The following is an 18,857-nucleotide window of genomic DNA, read 5'->3' as shown; positions in this document are numbered from 1 at the left end:
TGGAGCGCCACTTGAATACCATCAGCACTGACAAAAACCACCAACAGTCAACTGCAAAAGGCAGCTTTCTGTGGAACAATTTACATCCTGCGCTGATAACTCTAACGCCATCAAACAACATTTACCAATAATAATAATAATAATAATAATAATAATAATAATAATAATAATAATAATAATAATAATAATAATAATAATAATAATAATAATATCAGAGCTGGAAAGGACCTTGGAGGTCTTCTAGTCCAACCCCCTGCCCAGGCAGGAGACTCTACACCATTTCAGACAAATAGCTATCCAACATTTTCTTAAAAATTTCCAGTGTTGGAGCATTCACAACTTCTGCAGGCAAATTGTTCCACTTATTAATTGTTCTAACTATCAGGAAATTCCTCCTTAGTTCCTGGTTGCTTCTCTCCTTGATTAGTTTCCACCCATTGCTTCTTGTTCTACCCTCAGGCGGTTTGGAGAATAGCTTGACTCCCTCTTCTTTGTGGCAGCCCCTGAGATATTGGAAGACTGCTATCATGTCTCCCCTAGTCCTTCTTTTCATTAAACCAGACAAACTGAGTTCCTGCAACCGTTCTTCATATGTTTTAGCCTCCAGTCCCCTAATCATCTTGGTTGCTCTTCTCTGCACTCTTTCTATCTACGGTCCTTGGGAAGGACTCAACAGTTTTGACAAGAATGCCAAATCCGGTCTAAAAATCTAGCTGGCTGTGCAACCAACCATAATAATAATAAGCCGAAGGTGGCTGTGACCCTTAGAAAGAAAATTTTGTCCCAAGATCTCCTTTGTCTTTCTGGAATTGATCCTGCCTTCATGAAAATGTCTGAAATTGTGTTTATCCTGAGGAAACACACGATGTTCTTTCTCTCATCTCAGTGAGGTGATTGCTAGGAGAAAGAGAACTTTGCACTGAGCAGCCGGAGATCTATTGAAGCCAGAGGTTCAAAGAATTTTAATGAAAATATCAGAGGATGAGGGGGAAAAAAAAACCTTAAGGAGGCACGGGAGGTGTAACAGATGGGTGCATGTTATGCAATTCCTTGAGGAAATTCATAGCAAAATGGTATCGGCCGTGGCTTGGAATGCTGAAACCGCTGCCAGATAGACATATAAAGAAGACGCGGAATGAGAAGAAGAAAGGATTGCTGTGAAAAGGAAAAGATGAAAAGGAAGAAAGGCAACCCCGAACGTGTTTGAATATATTAGGATAAAAATTGAAACAGTTAAAAAAGAAGAATGAAAAGAGAATGCATACCAATAAAAATGGAGAAATTAGAATTTGAGGGCGAAAGAAGATGGGACTTAGTGAAATGAGCAAGGAAATATTAGGATATGAATAAAAAGAATGAAAAAAGAATATTTTGGCCAAAATTGTAACTAAGTAAAATATACTGAATTGTATAAGACATGATATGGCCAATGCTCTGCTCATAAATTATGTAAGTTTGTGGGGGGGGGGGTTAAAAAAACCAATAAAAACTTGTTCAAAAAAAAGACATATAAAGAAGACAAGGAAAGTTCCTAGAATCTCTAGAAACAGAAGAAACTGAAAAATTACAAGCAAGAAGTGGGTAACTTACATTAGCTGGTCAAGTAGCTGCAAAAGGTGAGACAAATACATTTGTGGGCTGCTGGGGGTTTGCAGGGGTTTGGGAGAACCTCTAGCTACGATTTGGAGAACTCCAAATCCCACTCCTGGCTGGCTCCGCCCATCCCTCCCATCCCCTCCCATCCCAGGAATCCCCACATGGCCCGTTTCGGATGCATGGAGGCTCAGGGAGGGCAAAAAACAGGCCTACCGGAAGTTCGGGAAACGGGCCCATTTCTAGCCTCCAGAGCCTGGGGAGGCTGTTTTCATCCTCCCGGAGGCTCAAGGAAAGCCTCAGGAACCCGGGAAGGGCAAAAATGCCCCCCCGCTGCCGCCGTTTTGCAAGAAGCCGATTAGACCATGCCCACCATGGCCACGCCCACCCAGCAACCGGACAGAGAACCCCCTTCCTAAAATTTTTGATGCCCACAGACACATAAGACCTAAGTGGAGATTGATGGGCATAACCACAACAATATTCACCGGTTCCCCTGATACCCAAAATAAAGCTGGGCATCTCAAGGATTGCACATCTGAGTTACAAATCTGGTATCAATCAGGAGTCCAGGCAGTTGAAGTGAATGTATGCAGGTTTATTCCACGCTCAAGCTCTGTACAAGAATCTGAACTACTAATGGTCAAAGCAAGCTGGTGGTCGATAAAACTCAATGGAATTCAAGGTAGGTTGGACTTAGATCTCTTGTAGAAGAGGAGGGACTCGAGACTTATGACATATTTGACCCTTCCCTCAGTCCCAGCCTGGTCATCACCTACATCTGGGTTCAGATTCAAAGGAGATCTTGTCAAGGCTGAACGAAGTCCTGAGAAACATGAAGAAGAGACTGAAATGTCATTATGATCTTGCCCCCCACCCACCCCCGTGCTTAATCCATGAAGGTGAGACACTGCAATCTTTGTCACAACTGGGAATGTTGGGACAATTCCTCTGAGTCATGACAGAATGCATTCTCTTCTGAGACAGAGTTGTGACCTGCTTTCCCACAATATTTTCGACACAATGTACTGTGTGTAAGAGATGATCAAGCAGAACCTGGCTTAGGACCTGGGTACTTACGGGACCGCCTGCTGTTACCACACGCCTCCCACAGACCCGTACGCTCCCATAGAGAGGGACTTCTCAGGGTGCCGTCCGCCAAACAATGTCGGCTGGCGGCCCCCAGGGGAAGGGCCTTCTCTGTGGGGGCTCCCACACTCTGGAACGAGCTTCCCCCGGGTTTACGCCAAATACCTGACCTTCGGACATTTCGTCGCGAACTCAAGACCCATCTTTTTATCCGCGCGGGGCTGGCTTAAATTGGGATTTTAATGTTAAATTTATTAATTTTAAACGGGGTCTTAGCATGGTAAATTTTAATCACTGGGCTAATTTAAATAAGTTTTTTAAATCGTATTTTAAACTTGTATATTGTATTGTCGGTTTTATTATGCCTGTACACCGCCCTGAGTCCTTCGGGAGAAGGGCGGTATAAAAATCAAATAAAATAAATAAATAAATAAATAAATAAACCTGAAGGCGGGGTCAAACATGTCATCAGTTTGGAGTCTCTATGCTCTTCGGCGTCATTATGAAATCCTGTATCATTCAAATGCTCTGTCCTTCCATTGCAGATCTTCATAGGAAATTCATTGCAAAAATTCAGTTTGAGGACAGATTCAGGTCAGGTCAGCCTGAATTCAGGGTTTGGCTGAATTTGGTGCATGTACTTCAGAAGTTAACGTCTATATTAATTTTAGTTCACATTAAAAATTACAGTAGGAGAGAGTACATTAATTTAGGACAACAGGGGATAAACTGAGATATGTAGCTGAGTTTTTTTTTTAATTTTCCTTTCTATTTCGACTACCTTTGGTAACTAGCTTATTGCTCACCGCTTAAGGTTATTAAAAATATTACTGCAAAAAGGTAAACTGCAATATATTTTCTAAGATTTTTTACACAGTGTCTGTTCATTCATCCCAAGTGCTCCATATCGCCCAGGAACAGAGAATATAATGCCTTTCACAATCTCTGTTTTCTGAGAGCTGTAAAATAATTAATGGGTTTGGAGAGGACCTGAGAGGACAAAAAATATTTGCATAGAGTGACATTTAGCACATAATAACTCACAGAATGAATCCTGACAAAGCTGAATAACAATTGAAACAGATAGCAAATTGCAAGAACTGGTTATAAATATTTTTCCCTCAGTTAAAAAAAATAATAGTCACAGATACATCAATACCAGTCCACTGATGGCACAGTTAAATTTAGCATGCTCTCTATCCTGTTATCAGATCAACAGAAAAAGAGGAGGAGGAGGAGGAGGAGGGAGGGGAAGAAGAGAGGAGGAAGAAAAAGAGGAGGAGGAGGGGGAGGAGGAGGAAAAGGAGGAGGAGGGGGAGGAGGAGGAAAAGGAGGAGGAGGAGAGGAAGAATTAAATAATAATTTTTAATGCAGCTACTTCCAGAAATTAAAGTGTTCTGGCTCTGCAGTCTCATTAGACAATATTTGCTTTATTTTTTTTTTATTTTATTTCCTGCCCACCGAACACTATTCGCTGTTCACAGTTTACAGGGGGGTTGAAAAAAATAACTTTGCAACCCATCTTCACATTAACAAACTTTGCAGGTCAGTAAAGCAAAGGAAAACTAACCGTCAGGCCGAAAGCGAAATTGCAGTTTCACTTAGCGACTGTTTTGCTTAACAGCCTAAGCTGACGGTCCCAATTGCGGTCACTAAATAAGGACAACCTGTTAAAGAATGCTTCCAGTTATAAGACAAACCAGTCCGTGGTTTCTCTTTTCTCCTTTCGAAAGGGGCTCTGTTGCTCGCTGAAAGCCCGCAAACGTCAGTCAAGAAGAGTACGTGAATAAAATCGAAGCATATGTAAATAAAAATTAATCGATGCCGTGAAATATGTTGCTGGGACTATAATTAAACCTAACTTGGAACGTGTGATTACACTCTATAAAACATTGCACCGAAGTTATTCTTCGGCAGCTGACAACTGTGATAATAGATTTGACAGGAATAATTCATACAATCAGTTCCTCTGAGAAGAACCACATGAGGCCAGGAAGTGCTGCACTCTGTTTCAAAGACGGGTTTGTGAAAGCAACCCAAATTCTCCCACAGGTCCGTTTGGGAAATGCATGTAAAAAAAAGAGATGGGCATACAGAGCAGTTCTTAATGGGTTGCTCCATTAATTCTTAATAACTGCACAAAAGCCTCGCAGACAGCATTCAGTGTGTGATGTGTTCATAGAACGATGATGATCATGAGGATGATACTTTTATTCATTAAACATGAAACTCAGTCAACTGGACACTTAAAAATGCCTCCCAAATATTATTGACTGGCACTGATGATCGATATAGGTTACTGCCAGCGTCCTAGGTATCAACCAAGTATCTTCTTAAAATTTATTATTATTATTAATACCCTATTAATACCCTGTGACTAGCATTGTGTTGTATTTTTTTATTTTTGATGAATGTATTTTGTTCTCCTTATGTACACTGAGAGTCTATGCACCAAAGACAAATTCCTTGTGTGCCCAATCACTCTTGGCCGATAAAGAATTCTCTTTTCTTCTCTTCTGCATTCTCTTCTCTTCTCTTCTCTTCTGCATTCTCTTCTCTTCTCATTATTATTATTATTGTCATGGTGGTACAATGGTTGGAATGCAGTATTGCAGGCTGACTCTGCTCACTGCCAGCAGTTTCATCCTGACTGACTCAAGGTTGACTCAGTCTTCCGTCCTCCCAAAGTCGGTAAAACAAGGACCCAGATTGTTGGGTGCAATATGCAGACTCTGTAATCCTCATAGAGAGGACTGTAAAGCACTAAGTAAGCAGTATATAAGTCTAAGTGCTATTGCTATTACAGGAAGTCCTTGACTTACAACAGTTCATTTAGTGACAATTCACGGAACGAATCCTGGCAAACCTGAATAACAATTGAATGGCACTGAAAAAAAGTGACTTACGACCACCTTTCCCGCTAATGACTATTGCAGCATCCCCATGGTCACGTGATCAAAATTCAGACACTTGGCAGCCGTCACGTGTTTATGAAAGTTGCAGGGTCCCAGGGTCACGTGATCCCCTTTTGTGACCTTCTGATAAGCAAAGTCAATGGGGAAGCCAGATGTTAAGCGTTACTAACTTAACAACTGCAGTGCCTCACTGAATAACTGTGGCAACAAAAGGTCGTAAAATGGGGCAAAACTCACTTAACAACTGTCTTGCTTAGCAACAGAAAAATTGGACTCAGAGGTGGTCGAAAGTCAAGGGCCACCTATATCTAGGGGTGGGCTGCTTGAGGTTCACTGCTGGGGTTCGGGAGAATTCTGTGCAGATTGGAGAACCCCAAAATCCCACTCCTGGCTGGCCATGGTCACCCTGCCCCTCCCCTCCCAGGAGTCCCCACGTGGCCCGTTTTGGATGCAGGTAAGTTCAAGGCGCACGGGGAGCCTCGGGGAGGGTGAAAAACAGGCCTACCGGAAGTTCAGGAAGAACTTCCAGAGGGCCTCCAAAGCCTGGGGAGGCTGTTTTCATCCTCCCGGAAGCTCAAGGAAAACCTCCGGAGCCCGGGGAGGGCAAAAACACCCCTCCCCCAGGGTGCAGGAGGCCGACTGGGCCACGCCCAGCATGACCACGTCCACCCAGAAACCAGGCAGAGAATCCCTTGCTAAAAAAATTTGAAGCCCACCCCTGCCTATATCCTGCCGATAACTCTGATCAGGTGCCTGCCCTTGGCCACGTACACACCTTGCTTGCGCACATCCTCCACGGCGGCCACCAATTCGTCCTTCAAGTCTTGGCTTTCTTTCGCAATCTGTTCTCCTTTCTCCAAGAAGTTCTGAGTGGCTTGCTCAACGGAAGCTGCTAAGACGTGGGCTTTCTTGGACCGGCCTTTCTTTTTTCCTGAAGGCCCTTTGTTGCTGGTGTTTACGAGGGTCGTCACCTTGGGAGGAGAAATCAAGAAAGTCAGTTATGAATATCGCCTTATATTTTGTTCTACGCACGATCGTCCTAAGAGACCAATTTCAGTATTTGGGAGAAGCCTATTTCTTTTTCACGGGATACTGAAGTCTTTGTAAACTTAATTTAAAGTAGGACATCAGCAGAACCTAACATGGTCATTACGGTAGAATCTCCAGCTAGAATAGAGGGAGTAATGAAGAGACTGATAGACAGACAGATGATAGGTAGATAGGTGGAAGACAGACAGACAGATAGATAGATAGATAGATAGATAGATAGATAGATAGATAGATAGATAGATAGATAGATAGGCAGGGATGGAAAGAAAGAAAAGGAAGGAAGGAAGGAAGGAAGGAAGGAAGGAAGGAAGGAAGGAAGGAAGGAAGGAAGGAAGGAAGGAAGGAAGGAAGGAAGGAAGGAAGGAAGGAAGGAAGGAAAAGAAAGGAAGGAAAAGGAAGGAAGGAAAGAAGGAAGGAAAGAGAGAGAGAAAGAGAAAGAGAGAGAGGAAGGAAGGAAGGAAGGAGGGAGGGAGGAAGGAAGGAAGGAGGAAGGAAAGAGAAAGAAAAAGAAAGAAGGAAGAAAACAAAGAGAGAGAGAAAGAGAGGAAGGAAGGAAGGAAGGAAGGAAGGAAGGAAGGAAGGAAGGAAGGAAGGAAGGAAGGAAGGAAGGAAGGAAGGAAGGAAGGAAGGAGGAAAGAAAAAAGGAAGAAAGGAAGGAAAGAAGGAAAGAGAGAGAGAGAGAAAGGAAAGAAGGAAGGAAGGAGGGAGGGAGGGAGGGAGGAAGGAAGGAGGAAGGAAAGAAAAAGAAAGAAAAAGAAAGAAGGAAGGAAGAAAAGAGAGAGAGAAAGAGAGGAGGGAGGGAGGGAGGGAGGAAGGAAGGAAGGAAGGAAGGAAGGTTCTTTACTGGCCAAGTGTGATTGGACACACACAAGGAGTTTGTCTCCAGTGCATAAGACTCAGTCTTATAAAACATGATCATAATCATAAAAATACAATCATCATAAATCATAAAGGAACACTCAATGATAGTCATAAGATACTAAATTTTAAAAAATCAACATAAATCCTAAATCATGAGAATGGCAAACTTAAAGAGTCATTGCAGGTCTGACCTCCCTTAAAATCCCTGAAACCTTGATCTGGCTCTTCCCAAGAGAATGCAGCCACCCTGGCGAGATTCTTGTATGTAGGTTGGCGGCAATAAAGAAGCAACTCTGATCATCCCGTAGTATCGTTCTGGTTCCTTGTGCCTCACAGCCAGATTAGTACAGGAGTAGATTGAAACAAAGGTAAAAGGTAAAGGAGTCCCTGCAGCTTTTACTCTGATAGTTGTTGCTGACTGTAGGGACAATGCTCATCTCCGTTTCAAGGCCACTGGGTTAGGATTGTCCGAAGGCGTTTCCCCGAACATGTGGCCAGCATAAAGTCACAGAGCGCTGCATATTTATCAATTTGCATTTTGCCTGCTTTTTAGCTGCTCGGTCGATGGGAGCTGAGGCAAGGACGGGAACTCACCCCGTCGTGTGGCACTCAGGTCTCGAACCTAGGTTACCAGCTGTCCAGCTGACAAAACAAGCGTGTTAACCACTGAGCCATCGTGCCGCCAGCTTGAAACAAGCCCCCTTCTAATGATCATCAAAGTCACCGAAGATGGCTCCTTTTCTTTGTCTTTTCCCACTTCTCTTTTAATAAAGCATTTGACAGCCTACCAGTTCACGGGGGTTTCAGGTCTCTTTGTGAGGCCTCCGTCGAACAAATGTTCAAGATAATGAAAACTGTGTTCTTTCCAAGCAATTTGACCGTGCATTGGCGGTGCTGCTGCAGTGCTGCTAGCTCCAAGGTATTAAGACTACAGATCCATCTCACACCTTCACCCAATCAATATGTCTTTCTAAACTTGGTTTTCTATAGCAGTGTCTCTCAATTTGTGGCCGCTTGAAGGTGTGTGGACAATTAACACAATGGATGACTCTATACAGGTAGCCTCAGCCTACAACAGTTCATTTAGTGAACGTTTGAAGTTCTGACGGCACTAAAAAGGGGACTTACGACCATTTTTCACACTTATGACCATTGTAGCATCCCCATGGTCATGTGATAAAAAGTCAGATGCTTGGCAAATAACTATAACTATGGGTTTAATGGGTTTTTTTTATAAATACTGTTCTTTTTAATTATTTGGCTATGTGGAATAAGTTTTTTAATTGATATTTTATTCTGTATTTATATGTACCTTTTTATTTGCCTGTGAACCGCTCTGAGTCCCTAGGGAGATAGGGCGATATACAAATACGAAAAATAAATAAATAAAATAAATAAATAAATAACATTGATAATTGTATATAGTTATATATAGTTATATAACGTGTAACCGCTTTTTATGGCCTTCTGACAAGCAAAGCCCACGGGGAAGCCAGATTCACTAAACAACCATATTACGAATTTAACAATCTGCAGTAATTCACTTAACAACGGTGTCCGGAAAGGTCATCAAATGGGGCAAAACTCACTTAACAAATGCCTCACTGAGCGACTGAAACTTTGGACTCAACGTCGTAAGTCGAGGACTACCTGCATGAGGCAGGTCATACAGGCTGAATGGCTGAATAACTTACATTTTACCTATGTATCTGTGGAGAGGTTAAAAACTCTCCCAGTATTTGCTAGGAGTGTGTGTGTGTGTGTGTGTGTGTGTGTGTGTGTGTGTGTGTGAGAGAGAGAGAGAGAGAGAGAGAGAGAGAGAGAGAGAGAGAGAGGCAAGATGGCTGATGCAACAGCACTACAGACAAACATTAAAAAACAAAGACAGAGCCTTTCATTATGCAGTCACAAAATATATTTTAAGTTATTTACACCTCTTGAAGATATTGGTTTATTTATTTATTTATTTATTTATTTTATTCAATTTTTATACCGCCCTTCTCCTGAAGGACTCAGGGCGGTGTACAGCCAAGTAAAAAATCACAGTATAAATATTAAAAGAAATTAAAACCAACATATTATAAGGTGGCCGAATTTAAAACAATTTAAAACATTAAAATATAAATAACCCCACTAAAATTTTAGGCCAGTCCCGCTTGAATAAATAGGTGCGTTTTCAGCTCACGGTTTCCCTTTACATTGTGATCTGACAACAATTTTTTTTTTTTTTAATTCAAAAAGTTTTACAAAATTTTTTTCCCCCCCTTTCCCCCCCTCCCCCTTCCCTTCGCAACCCCCCTCCCCCCCCCCGACTTCCCGGAACAAGCACAAGGTATAGTTAAAAGTAAAACAAACATATGCTAAAAAGTTTTCGTCCCAACTTAATTATACCCCTACAATCATCAATTCCTAACTTCCCCCCAAAGCAATCAAACATAATACATCATAATCATTCAAAAACAGTCTGATAACTCTTAGTCTGATATCTACGTTGAATATAGTCAATCCATTTTTTCCATTCCTTTAAGTATCTTTCTTGCGTATTGTCTTTCAAAAAGGCTGATATCTTCGCCATCTCAGCCAAATTGGCAACTTTCAATATCCATTCTTGTATTGTTGGTACTTCTTTTGTTCTTGTGGTTGTTCCTCTGATGGTAACATCACTGGAATCACCTCAGCTTCCACACCCATTTGAGTCTCTTGAATTCTTTTTTCTATTATTTCTATTTCAAATTTCAGCACTGTAGAAAGAAAATCTTTGGCCTTAAGCACTGTGTCAATACGATATCTTCTTCCCTGATAATACACTGTCAAGCCAACTGGAACCTCCCATCTAAATTGAATCTGGTATTTCTTAAGTTCTTGTGTAAAAAATGTAAAGTCTTTTCTATCCCTTAACATCTTGGGAGGGATCTCTTTCAAAACCTTCAACTCCTGTTCCCCTATTTTCAAGTTTTTCTGAAAAGCAACTTGCAAAATTTGATTCCTCACTGTTCTTTTCAAAAAATAAACCACGATGTCTCTAGGAAGTTTCTTTTGCCTAGCAATCCAAGAATTAACTCTATAAATTTTGTCAATTTGATAAACAACCTCTTGTGGATCAAGTTCAATAAATTCAGCCAGAGCTTCTGATAAAGTTTTTTTTAAATCTTCCCCTTTTTCCTCATTCAAACCCCTAATTCTCAGAGCTCCTTCCATCATTCTATACTGCATCACCACCACTTGATCTTCATTTTTATCCAATTTGATTTGCATTCCCCCCATTCTATTTTCTATTTGTTGATTTGACTGAACAATTTCTTGCACCTCCTCCTCCACCACCTCCAGTCTTTTTGCCAAACCTTGAAAAGCCATCAGGATATCTTCTCTTATTTTTTTATTATTCTCTTTTATTTCTTCTCTTATTTTCTCATTATTATCCATAATCTCCTTAAACCTTTCTTCAGACACTTTCCCTTGCTCTTTAATCAGATCTTCTAAAGCTAGTTCAGAACCCTTCTGCCCCAGTCTTAGGTGGTTTAGTAGCCATTTCAGTTTTAAAATTCACAAAATATAAGTCTAGAAACTTCTCTTTTCCCCTTTAAGTATAGGAGAGCTCAGTTCACTTCATTAAAATCCACACATAACTTTTCTTATCTTCTTATTCGTCATTTTCACTCCCGTTCAGGCGCCATCTTTAAGAGTCAATTAAAACAAAGGAGAAAAAAAAAATTCTCTTTTTTAAAAGGTAGAAGTCCGGAAATCAAAAATACTTGCAATCCAATAATCGTCCGCTTGCACTCATTCCGTCTGCTTAAAGAGATCCATAAAGATAAGACAATTAGCAGAGATGGACACCTTCTTCTTTTCCTGCTTTTGCAGACACGCACTGAAGTCGGAGATGGCAGGAATATTTATGGGACCCGTCGACCCTTCGAGGCTCTGCTTAATTAAAACAAAGCCTCTGGGGAGGTCTACCAACATTTCCTGCGCTCTTATCTTCCCCCTTTCATCCAGGGAAAAAGATTAAAGCCGGCTTTTCCTGGCTTTTACGATGTTCAGTGCGGAGCCCCTTTAATTAGGGCTCAGCGAAGAGGTGGAGCCACCCGGAAGTCTGAACAATTTTTTACTACATTACGCAATTAGAAATCCCGATCAGACAGGGCGAGAGAATAGAAGCCAAAATAAGAAATAAAAGTTATAAAACTGGACCAGCTGGTCCAGAATGCGGCTGTGCGGGTGATAGAGGGAGCAACACGATGCTCCCATGTAACACCTCTCCTACGCAAGCTGCACTGGTTGCCGGTGGTCTTCCGGGTGCAATTCAAGGTGTTGGTGATCACCTTTAAAGAGCTCCATGGCATAGGACCGGGTTATCTACGGGACCGCCTACTGCCACCAATAGCCTCCCATCGACCTGTGCGCTCCCATAGGGAGGGCCTCCTCAGGGTGCTGTCAGTCAAACAATGTCGACTGGCGACCCCCAGGGGGAGGGCCTTCTCTGTGGGTGCTCCTGCCCTTTGGAATGAGCTGCCTCCGGGGTTACGTCAACTCCCTGACCTCCGGACCTTCAAACGCGAGCTTAAGACCTTTTTGTTCCATCGTGCGGGTCTGGCCTAACGTAATTTTTAAATGTGGGGGTTTTTACTAGGGTTTTTTTGATACTTTTAAACTTATTTTTGGCCAATTTTAGAATCAGATTTTTAAAATGTTTTAATTTTTGTCTATGTTGTTTTATTTTGGCTGTAAACCGCCCTGAGTCCTTCGGGAGAAGGGAGGTGTAGAAATTAATTAATTAATTAATTAAATAAATAAATAAATAAATAAATATTGACTATAATATGAAGATAAATGTATATATGTATAATCCGAATGGTTATAATCAGTCTTATATTATTATAATTATTATACTATTACTAGAATTGTTAAAATCTATGAGAAGGCAAATATTGAATAGTGAATTACAAAGTAAAATATACAGTATATGCTGATACGGAAAGTTGTAAAATTGCATTACACTGTTGTGTTGTTTGTTTTTTCTATTTGTTTGTATTTGTCTTATTATTTTTTGTCCTTGTTTTTTTTTTTCTCACTTGTTTAAAGTTGGGAAATATTCAATAAAAACTATTTTAAAAAAGAAAGAAAGAAAGAAATCCCAGTCAGACAAATTCAGCGAAGAGATTTACAGAGATTTTTTTTCTAAAAAAGATGAGTTCTTCCATCTGAAATACTATTGTCTCATTATGTTGTTATTCCTCAGTGTAGCCTATGGAATCGCTCTAAAACTCTTGCTTCTGTTTTGAAATGCTCCCAATACAATTACGGCAATTTTCCTTACAATTTGGCATATCACTAAAACGCTATTCTCGGTGACCACCTGACACACAAGTAAAGCAAAAAAGAAAAAAGAAAAGAAAAGAAAAAAATCAAGGATAGCAACAGTGCTAAATATATAATCTCACTGTAACAGAGGAACAACCACCTAAATGGACAGATTCCACAGTTTCCTATTCTACATGACGGACTTGATGCGTGGTGTCAAATAGCAACCTCAGAACATTTCACACCAAGCAAAACTCGCTACTCTGAGAACAAAAAAATAAATAAAACAAAAAAAAGCTCAGTTCAAGGTTCAAAAATATCACTCGTAAAAATATCAAATGGATCGATTACTAAATTTGCAATGGAGTGTCTTAAAAATTATAGCAATTATATACTGTTTGCTACGATTCAGAGCAAATTAAGGGTATTTTTTTCATATAATGAGTTTACAGATCAATAACTGCACCATGGGGGGGAAAAGAAATCCAATAACTTGAACTGCCTTTTGAAAACCATCAACTCATTTGAAAGTGTTACACTGTACAACTATATGGATATTTGTCCTAATCCATAGATTCGAATGAGAACTGTGGAGGGGGAATCTTAAGTCAATGCATGCCCTGTTTAACTCAAAGCAGGCCTCTCTTTTCTGCACATCCCTTATTCTTTTCCTGTCTTTAACATTAGTGTCAGTTTGGTCTAGTGCAGGGCTCTCAAACTTGATTTAACATAACATAACATAACATAACAACAGAGTTGGAAGGGACCTTGGAGGCCTTCTAGTCCAACCCCCTGCCCAGGCAGGAAACCCTACACCATCTCAGTCAGATGGTTATCCAACATTTTCTTAAAAATTTCCAGTGTTGGAGCATTCACAGCTTCTGAAGGCAAGTCGTTCCACTTATTAATTGTTCTAACTGTCAGGAAATTTCTCCTTAGTTCTAAGTTGCTTCTTTCTTTGATCAGTTTCCACCCATTGCTTCTTGTTCTACCCTCAGGTGTTTTGGAGAATAGCTTGACTTCCTCTTCTTTGTGGCAGCCCCTGAGATATTAGAACACAGCTATCATGTCTCCCCTAGTCCTTCTTTTCATTAAACTAGACATACCCAGTTCCTGCAACCGTTCTTCATATGTTTTATCCTCCAGTCCCCTAATCATCGTTGTTGCTCTTCTCTGCACTCTTTCTAGAGTCTCAACATTTTTTTTACATCGTGGCGACCAAAACTGGATGCAATATTCCAAGTGTGGCCTTACCAAGGCATTATAAAGTGGTACTAACACTTCACGTGATCTTGATTCTATCCCTCTGTTTATGCAGCCCAGAACTGTGTTGGCTTTTTTAACAGCTGCTGCACACTGCTGGCTCATATCTAAATGGTTATCCACTAGGACTCCAAGACTCCAATTTCATTGAGGGCTGCATCAGGGTTGTGTTTTACCTTGTGGGGGGGAGGCAGGGGGGGAGTAGCTAGTTCAGCATCACTCCTCGCTGGTGGCCCGAGGGCTCTGCCAGTGAAAACAGGCTCCCAAGCTCCGTTTTCAGCTGCAATGGCGGCCTACAACCCTCTGTGTCAGGATTCCAAGTAACGCTCCCCAACGAAAGAAGATTCCGAGGGCTCAAAGTTCCATTTTATTAGAGATGTCATACTGGCACATCTGGGAAAACCCGAATCTGAAAGCTTCCAGGGTTTTCTCCACCCAAGTCCCTGCCCAGCACCCATATGTCCATCACATGGCCTAATCAATGCCTTACTTTTTGAATAGGTCGTATTTTCAGGGAAACGCAATACCTGTACAACAGGTTTGTGTTTCTCTCTCCTGGAGAAAAGGGAAAGGGTTAGGACTGCAGACAGGGGCTGGGAAAACTCAAAAGACTCCAGGATCAAGTCAGCTTGATAAGGTCCACAGCTGCCAGGGTCTGGGGGACTGAAAGCCTAGGAAGAGGAGGTCTTGATTTAGGAATATGGGAAGCCTCAAGCCTAACAAGGAGGCAGAGCCTAGCAGTCATGCCAAATTGATCCAGAAGCACCGCAGCCTGCCAATTCTGCTAATCAGTTTTTCCTCTTTCTGGCTGGATATCCTCTCTGGAGCCATTCGGGCCAGAGGGATCCAATGCTCAACCCCAAAGTTTAGAAAATAGTAGTTAGCAACCAAAGCAGCCAAAACTGGGGTTTTCAACCCTGCGGCGAACCAAAAGGGAGGAGAGGAGGAAATGAGGTTCACAGAGACTATTAAGCAACCAGCAGAATAATTTTTTATTTTCCTGGGCTCCAAGATGACTGTAGTTGGGGACTGCAGCCAAGAAAATAAAAGACACTTGCTCCTGGAGGGAAAGCTATGGCAAAGCTAGACAGCGTACTAAAAAGCAGAGACATCACCCTGCCAACAAAAGTGTGTAGAGTCAAGGCTCTGGTTTTCCCAGTTGCAATTTATGGCTGTGAAAGTTGGACCATGAGAAAGGCTGAGCGCCAAAGAATGGAGGCCTTTGAACTCTGGTGCTGGAGAAGACTCCTGCAAGTCCCTTGGACTGCAAGGCGATCCAACCGGTCAGTACTAGAGGAGATCAATCCTGACTGCTCTTTAGAAGGCCAGATCCTGAAGAGGAAACTCAAATACTTTGGCCACCTAATGAGAAGGAAGGACTCACTGGAGAAGAGCCTCATGCTGGGAACGATGGAGGGCAAAAGAAGAAGGGGACGGCAGAGAACGAGGTGGCTGGATGGAGTCACTGAAGTAGTCGGCGGGGAGCTTAAATGAACTCCCGAGGATGGTAGAGGACAGGAAGGCCTGGAGGAACATTGTCCATGGGGTCATGATGGGTCGGACATGACTTCGCAACTAAAACAGCAAGTTAGCCACCAAAGCAGCGAAAACTGGGGTTTTCAACCCTGCGGCGAACGAAAAGGAAGGAGAGGAGGAAACGAGGTTCACAGAGACTGTTAAGCAACCAGCAGAATAAATTATATTTTCCTGGGCTCCAAGATGACTGTAGTTGGGGACTGCAGCCAAGAAAATAAAAGACACTTGCTCCTGGAGGGAAAGCTATGGCAAAGCTAGACAGCGTACTAAAAAGCAGAGACATCACCCTGCCAACAAAAGTGTGTAGAGTCAAGGCTCTGGTTTTCCCAGTTGCAATTTATGGCTGTGAAAGTTGGACCATGAGAAAGGCTGAGCGCCAAAGAATGGAGGCCTTTGAACTCTGGTGCTGGAGAAGACTCCTGCAAGTCCCTTGGACTGCAAGGCGATCCAACCGGTCAGTACTAGAGGAGATCAATCCTGACTGCTCTTTAGAAGGCCAGATCCTGAAGAGGAAACTCAAATACTTTGGCCACCTAATGAGAAGGAAGGACTCACTGGAGAAGAGCCTCATGCTGGGAACGATGGAGGGCAAAAGAAGAAGGGGACGGCAGAGAACGAGGTGGCTGGATGGAGTCACTGAAGTAGTCGGCGGGGAGCTTAAATGAACTCCCGAGGATGGTAGAGGACAGGAAGGCCTGGAGGAACATTGTCCATGGGGTCATGATGGGTCGGACATGACTTCGCAACTAAAACAGCAAGTTAGCCACCAAAGCAGCGAAAACTGGGGTTTTCAACCCTGCGGCGAACGAAAAGGAAGGAGAGGAGGAAACGAGGTTCACAGAGACTGTTAAGCAACCAGCAGAATAAATTATATGGGAAATGTAGAAACTGCTAGGAATTATAAGCACAGGCACAGTTGAAATATGAATAAGATACATATTGCAGGAAGACAGAGGAGATTTAGAGAGTGGATATCCTTTTAATTTTGTTTGGAAAGGAGCAATTATTCGCATACAATCTTCTGCAATAAAGGGGGAAGGGGAGGAACCCAAAGGGCCATTTTGAAGAGGCAACTGGACTTACTTACTTTGTTTGTTTTTTTCCCCTTGAGGATGTTTCACTTCTCATCCAAGACGCTTCTTGGATGAGAAGTGAAACGTCTTCAAGGAAAAAACCAGGAAAGTCCAGCTGCCTCTTGCAAAAGTATATTGGGGGCAAACGTGACCTGGATGATGGAGAAACTCCATAGACAAAATGGAGGAGGAGGTCTTTATTTTTGTCTGTTTGGTCTTCACCATTTCCAAAAAGGTTCAGTTGTCAATGAGTCACACGATTTGAATCATGAATTAAATCAGTTACACATGTTGCTGTGTGTGTGAGAGAGAGAGAGAGCGACAGAGAGACAGAGAGAAACAGGGAGTTTAGTTTAGTTTAGTTTAGTTTATTTAGATTTTTATACCGCCCTTCTCCCAAAGGACTCAGGGCGGTGTACAGCCAGATTAAAACAATAATATACAAAATTAAAATAACAATTAAAATACATATTCAAAGATGGCCGAAAATTAAAACCGTCAAATTGACCTATACTAAAATACCCCAATCTAAAATTATTAAAAATCCAGAAATTTGAAAATTTAAAAATCAAGCCAGTCCCGCTTGGATAAACAGGTATGTTTTCAATTCACGGCGAAAGGTCCAAAGGTCAGGTAATTGGCGTAAACCGGGGGGAAGTTCGTTCCAGAGGGTAGGTGCTGCAACAGAGAAGGCCCTTCCCCTGGGGGCCGCCAGCCGACATTGTTTGGCGGACAGCACCCTGAGAAGACCCTCTCTGTGTGAGCGTACTGGTCGGTGGGAGGCATAAGGTAACAGCAGGCGGTCCCATAAGTACCCGGGCCCTAAGCGATGGAGCGCTTTAAAGGTGGTAACCAACACCTTGAAGCGCACCCAAAAGACCACAGGTAGCCAGTGCAGAGAGGGAGGGAGGGAGAGGGAGAGAAAGAGAGAGAGAGAGAGAGAGATTCTGAAATTAATAATCAATACAACTGTACACTTCTTGGGATTTTCTGCACAATTAGGTATTCTGTACACTAACCTGAAATATAAGGCCCATTCCTATTGCTGCGTACACCCTAAAGCAACATAGGCACGGATAGTGCAAAAGGTTAATTAATAGAATTATAATATCAAAACTGTACAATTCAAAAGAACGTTCCAGATATAGGTCATCAAACAGTTCCTTCTCAAGATATTCCCAGAGAGAATAGTTACGATAATTGACCTGGAAAATACAGTTATACTATTAAGCGGGGAGAGGCTAATGCATGTGTAGGTGGATGTGCATATTACGGAAGTTGGAAAAGGCCCATTTGTCTAATCCAATCTGCTCACAGGGGAAATCCAAATTAAATTATTTCCAGCGTACAATTCTCCAGTTCCAATTCTCCAATTCTCTCCTTGAATGCATCCAAGTGGAGGGAAACTTCACCATCTCTATTGATAATTGCTTCCTCTGCCCGACAGTTCTTATTGTTTGGAAGTTTTACTTAACTTTCAATCAAAATTGACTTTCATGAAACTTAAGGCCATTATTCCATGTCTAGCACACTGGAATGGACAGCAGAGAGGCCTAGAGCTCTCCTTTATTTGACAATTCTTTGGGCACTTGAAAAATGCAATTATATCCAAGCTCGGCTATCTTTTTCAAAGCTAAGCAGACCCAATTTCCTTTGTGTTCTTTTAACACCTGCTTGCCACTCCTGATCATCTTCTCTTTGCTCTTTCCACCCTTCTCTGTTGCATTGAATCATTCCTCAACTGCAGCGTCCAAACAAAACCCTTTACTCCTTATTCCATTTACAGAATTTGATTCAGAGAGCTAGATGATATTTTTTTTTTAAATGAGCCACACCTTCTCTCAATAAAATGTCAATGTATTCATTTTATTCAGTCGGTCCACTCTTTAGCCTTTCAAGTTCATTTTGAATTTCTTCTAGGATAATAGCGAGCTCATCCTATGCTGTATTTTCTGCAAATTTTGATAAGGCACTTCTTCTACCCCTTCGCCCAACTGTTTAATGAAAATGTTGAGTACAATGATATGGTATCAAATGGGGGGGAAAATGTTAATAAGTGTCTTGTGAAGAATCCAGAGGATTCATCCAGCTGGCATCGCATCCAGTCCATACTTAATTAATATGTTAATCAAAACAATATAAAATTCTTGCGGAGGAGGTATGGCAAATGAAGATG

At 41.9% G+C, this 18,857-nt stretch overlaps 1 protein-coding gene across 1 annotated transcript in view; it reads right to left on the bottom strand.

The window, feature by feature from the left end:
• CTNNA2 (catenin alpha 2) overlaps nucleotides 1–18,857 on the bottom strand; it is a 698,304-nt gene that overhangs the window by 549,084 nt on the left and 130,363 nt on the right. Inside the window, exon 3 of the mRNA XM_058193039.1 lies at nucleotides 6,373–6,568. Coding sequence (XP_058049022.1) covers nucleotides 6,373–6,568 — 196 coding nt within the window. The remainder of the gene's footprint in view (nucleotides 1–6,372; nucleotides 6,569–18,857) is intronic.

Source organism: Ahaetulla prasina, chromosome 8 (assembly GCF_028640845.1).
Source record: "Ahaetulla prasina isolate Xishuangbanna chromosome 8, ASM2864084v1, whole genome shotgun sequence".
Taxonomy (NCBI): domain Eukaryota; kingdom Metazoa; phylum Chordata; class Lepidosauria; order Squamata; family Colubridae; genus Ahaetulla; species Ahaetulla prasina.
Note: the sequence above shows the minus strand (reverse complement) of the source record. Positions and strands in the feature narration are given on the sequence as shown.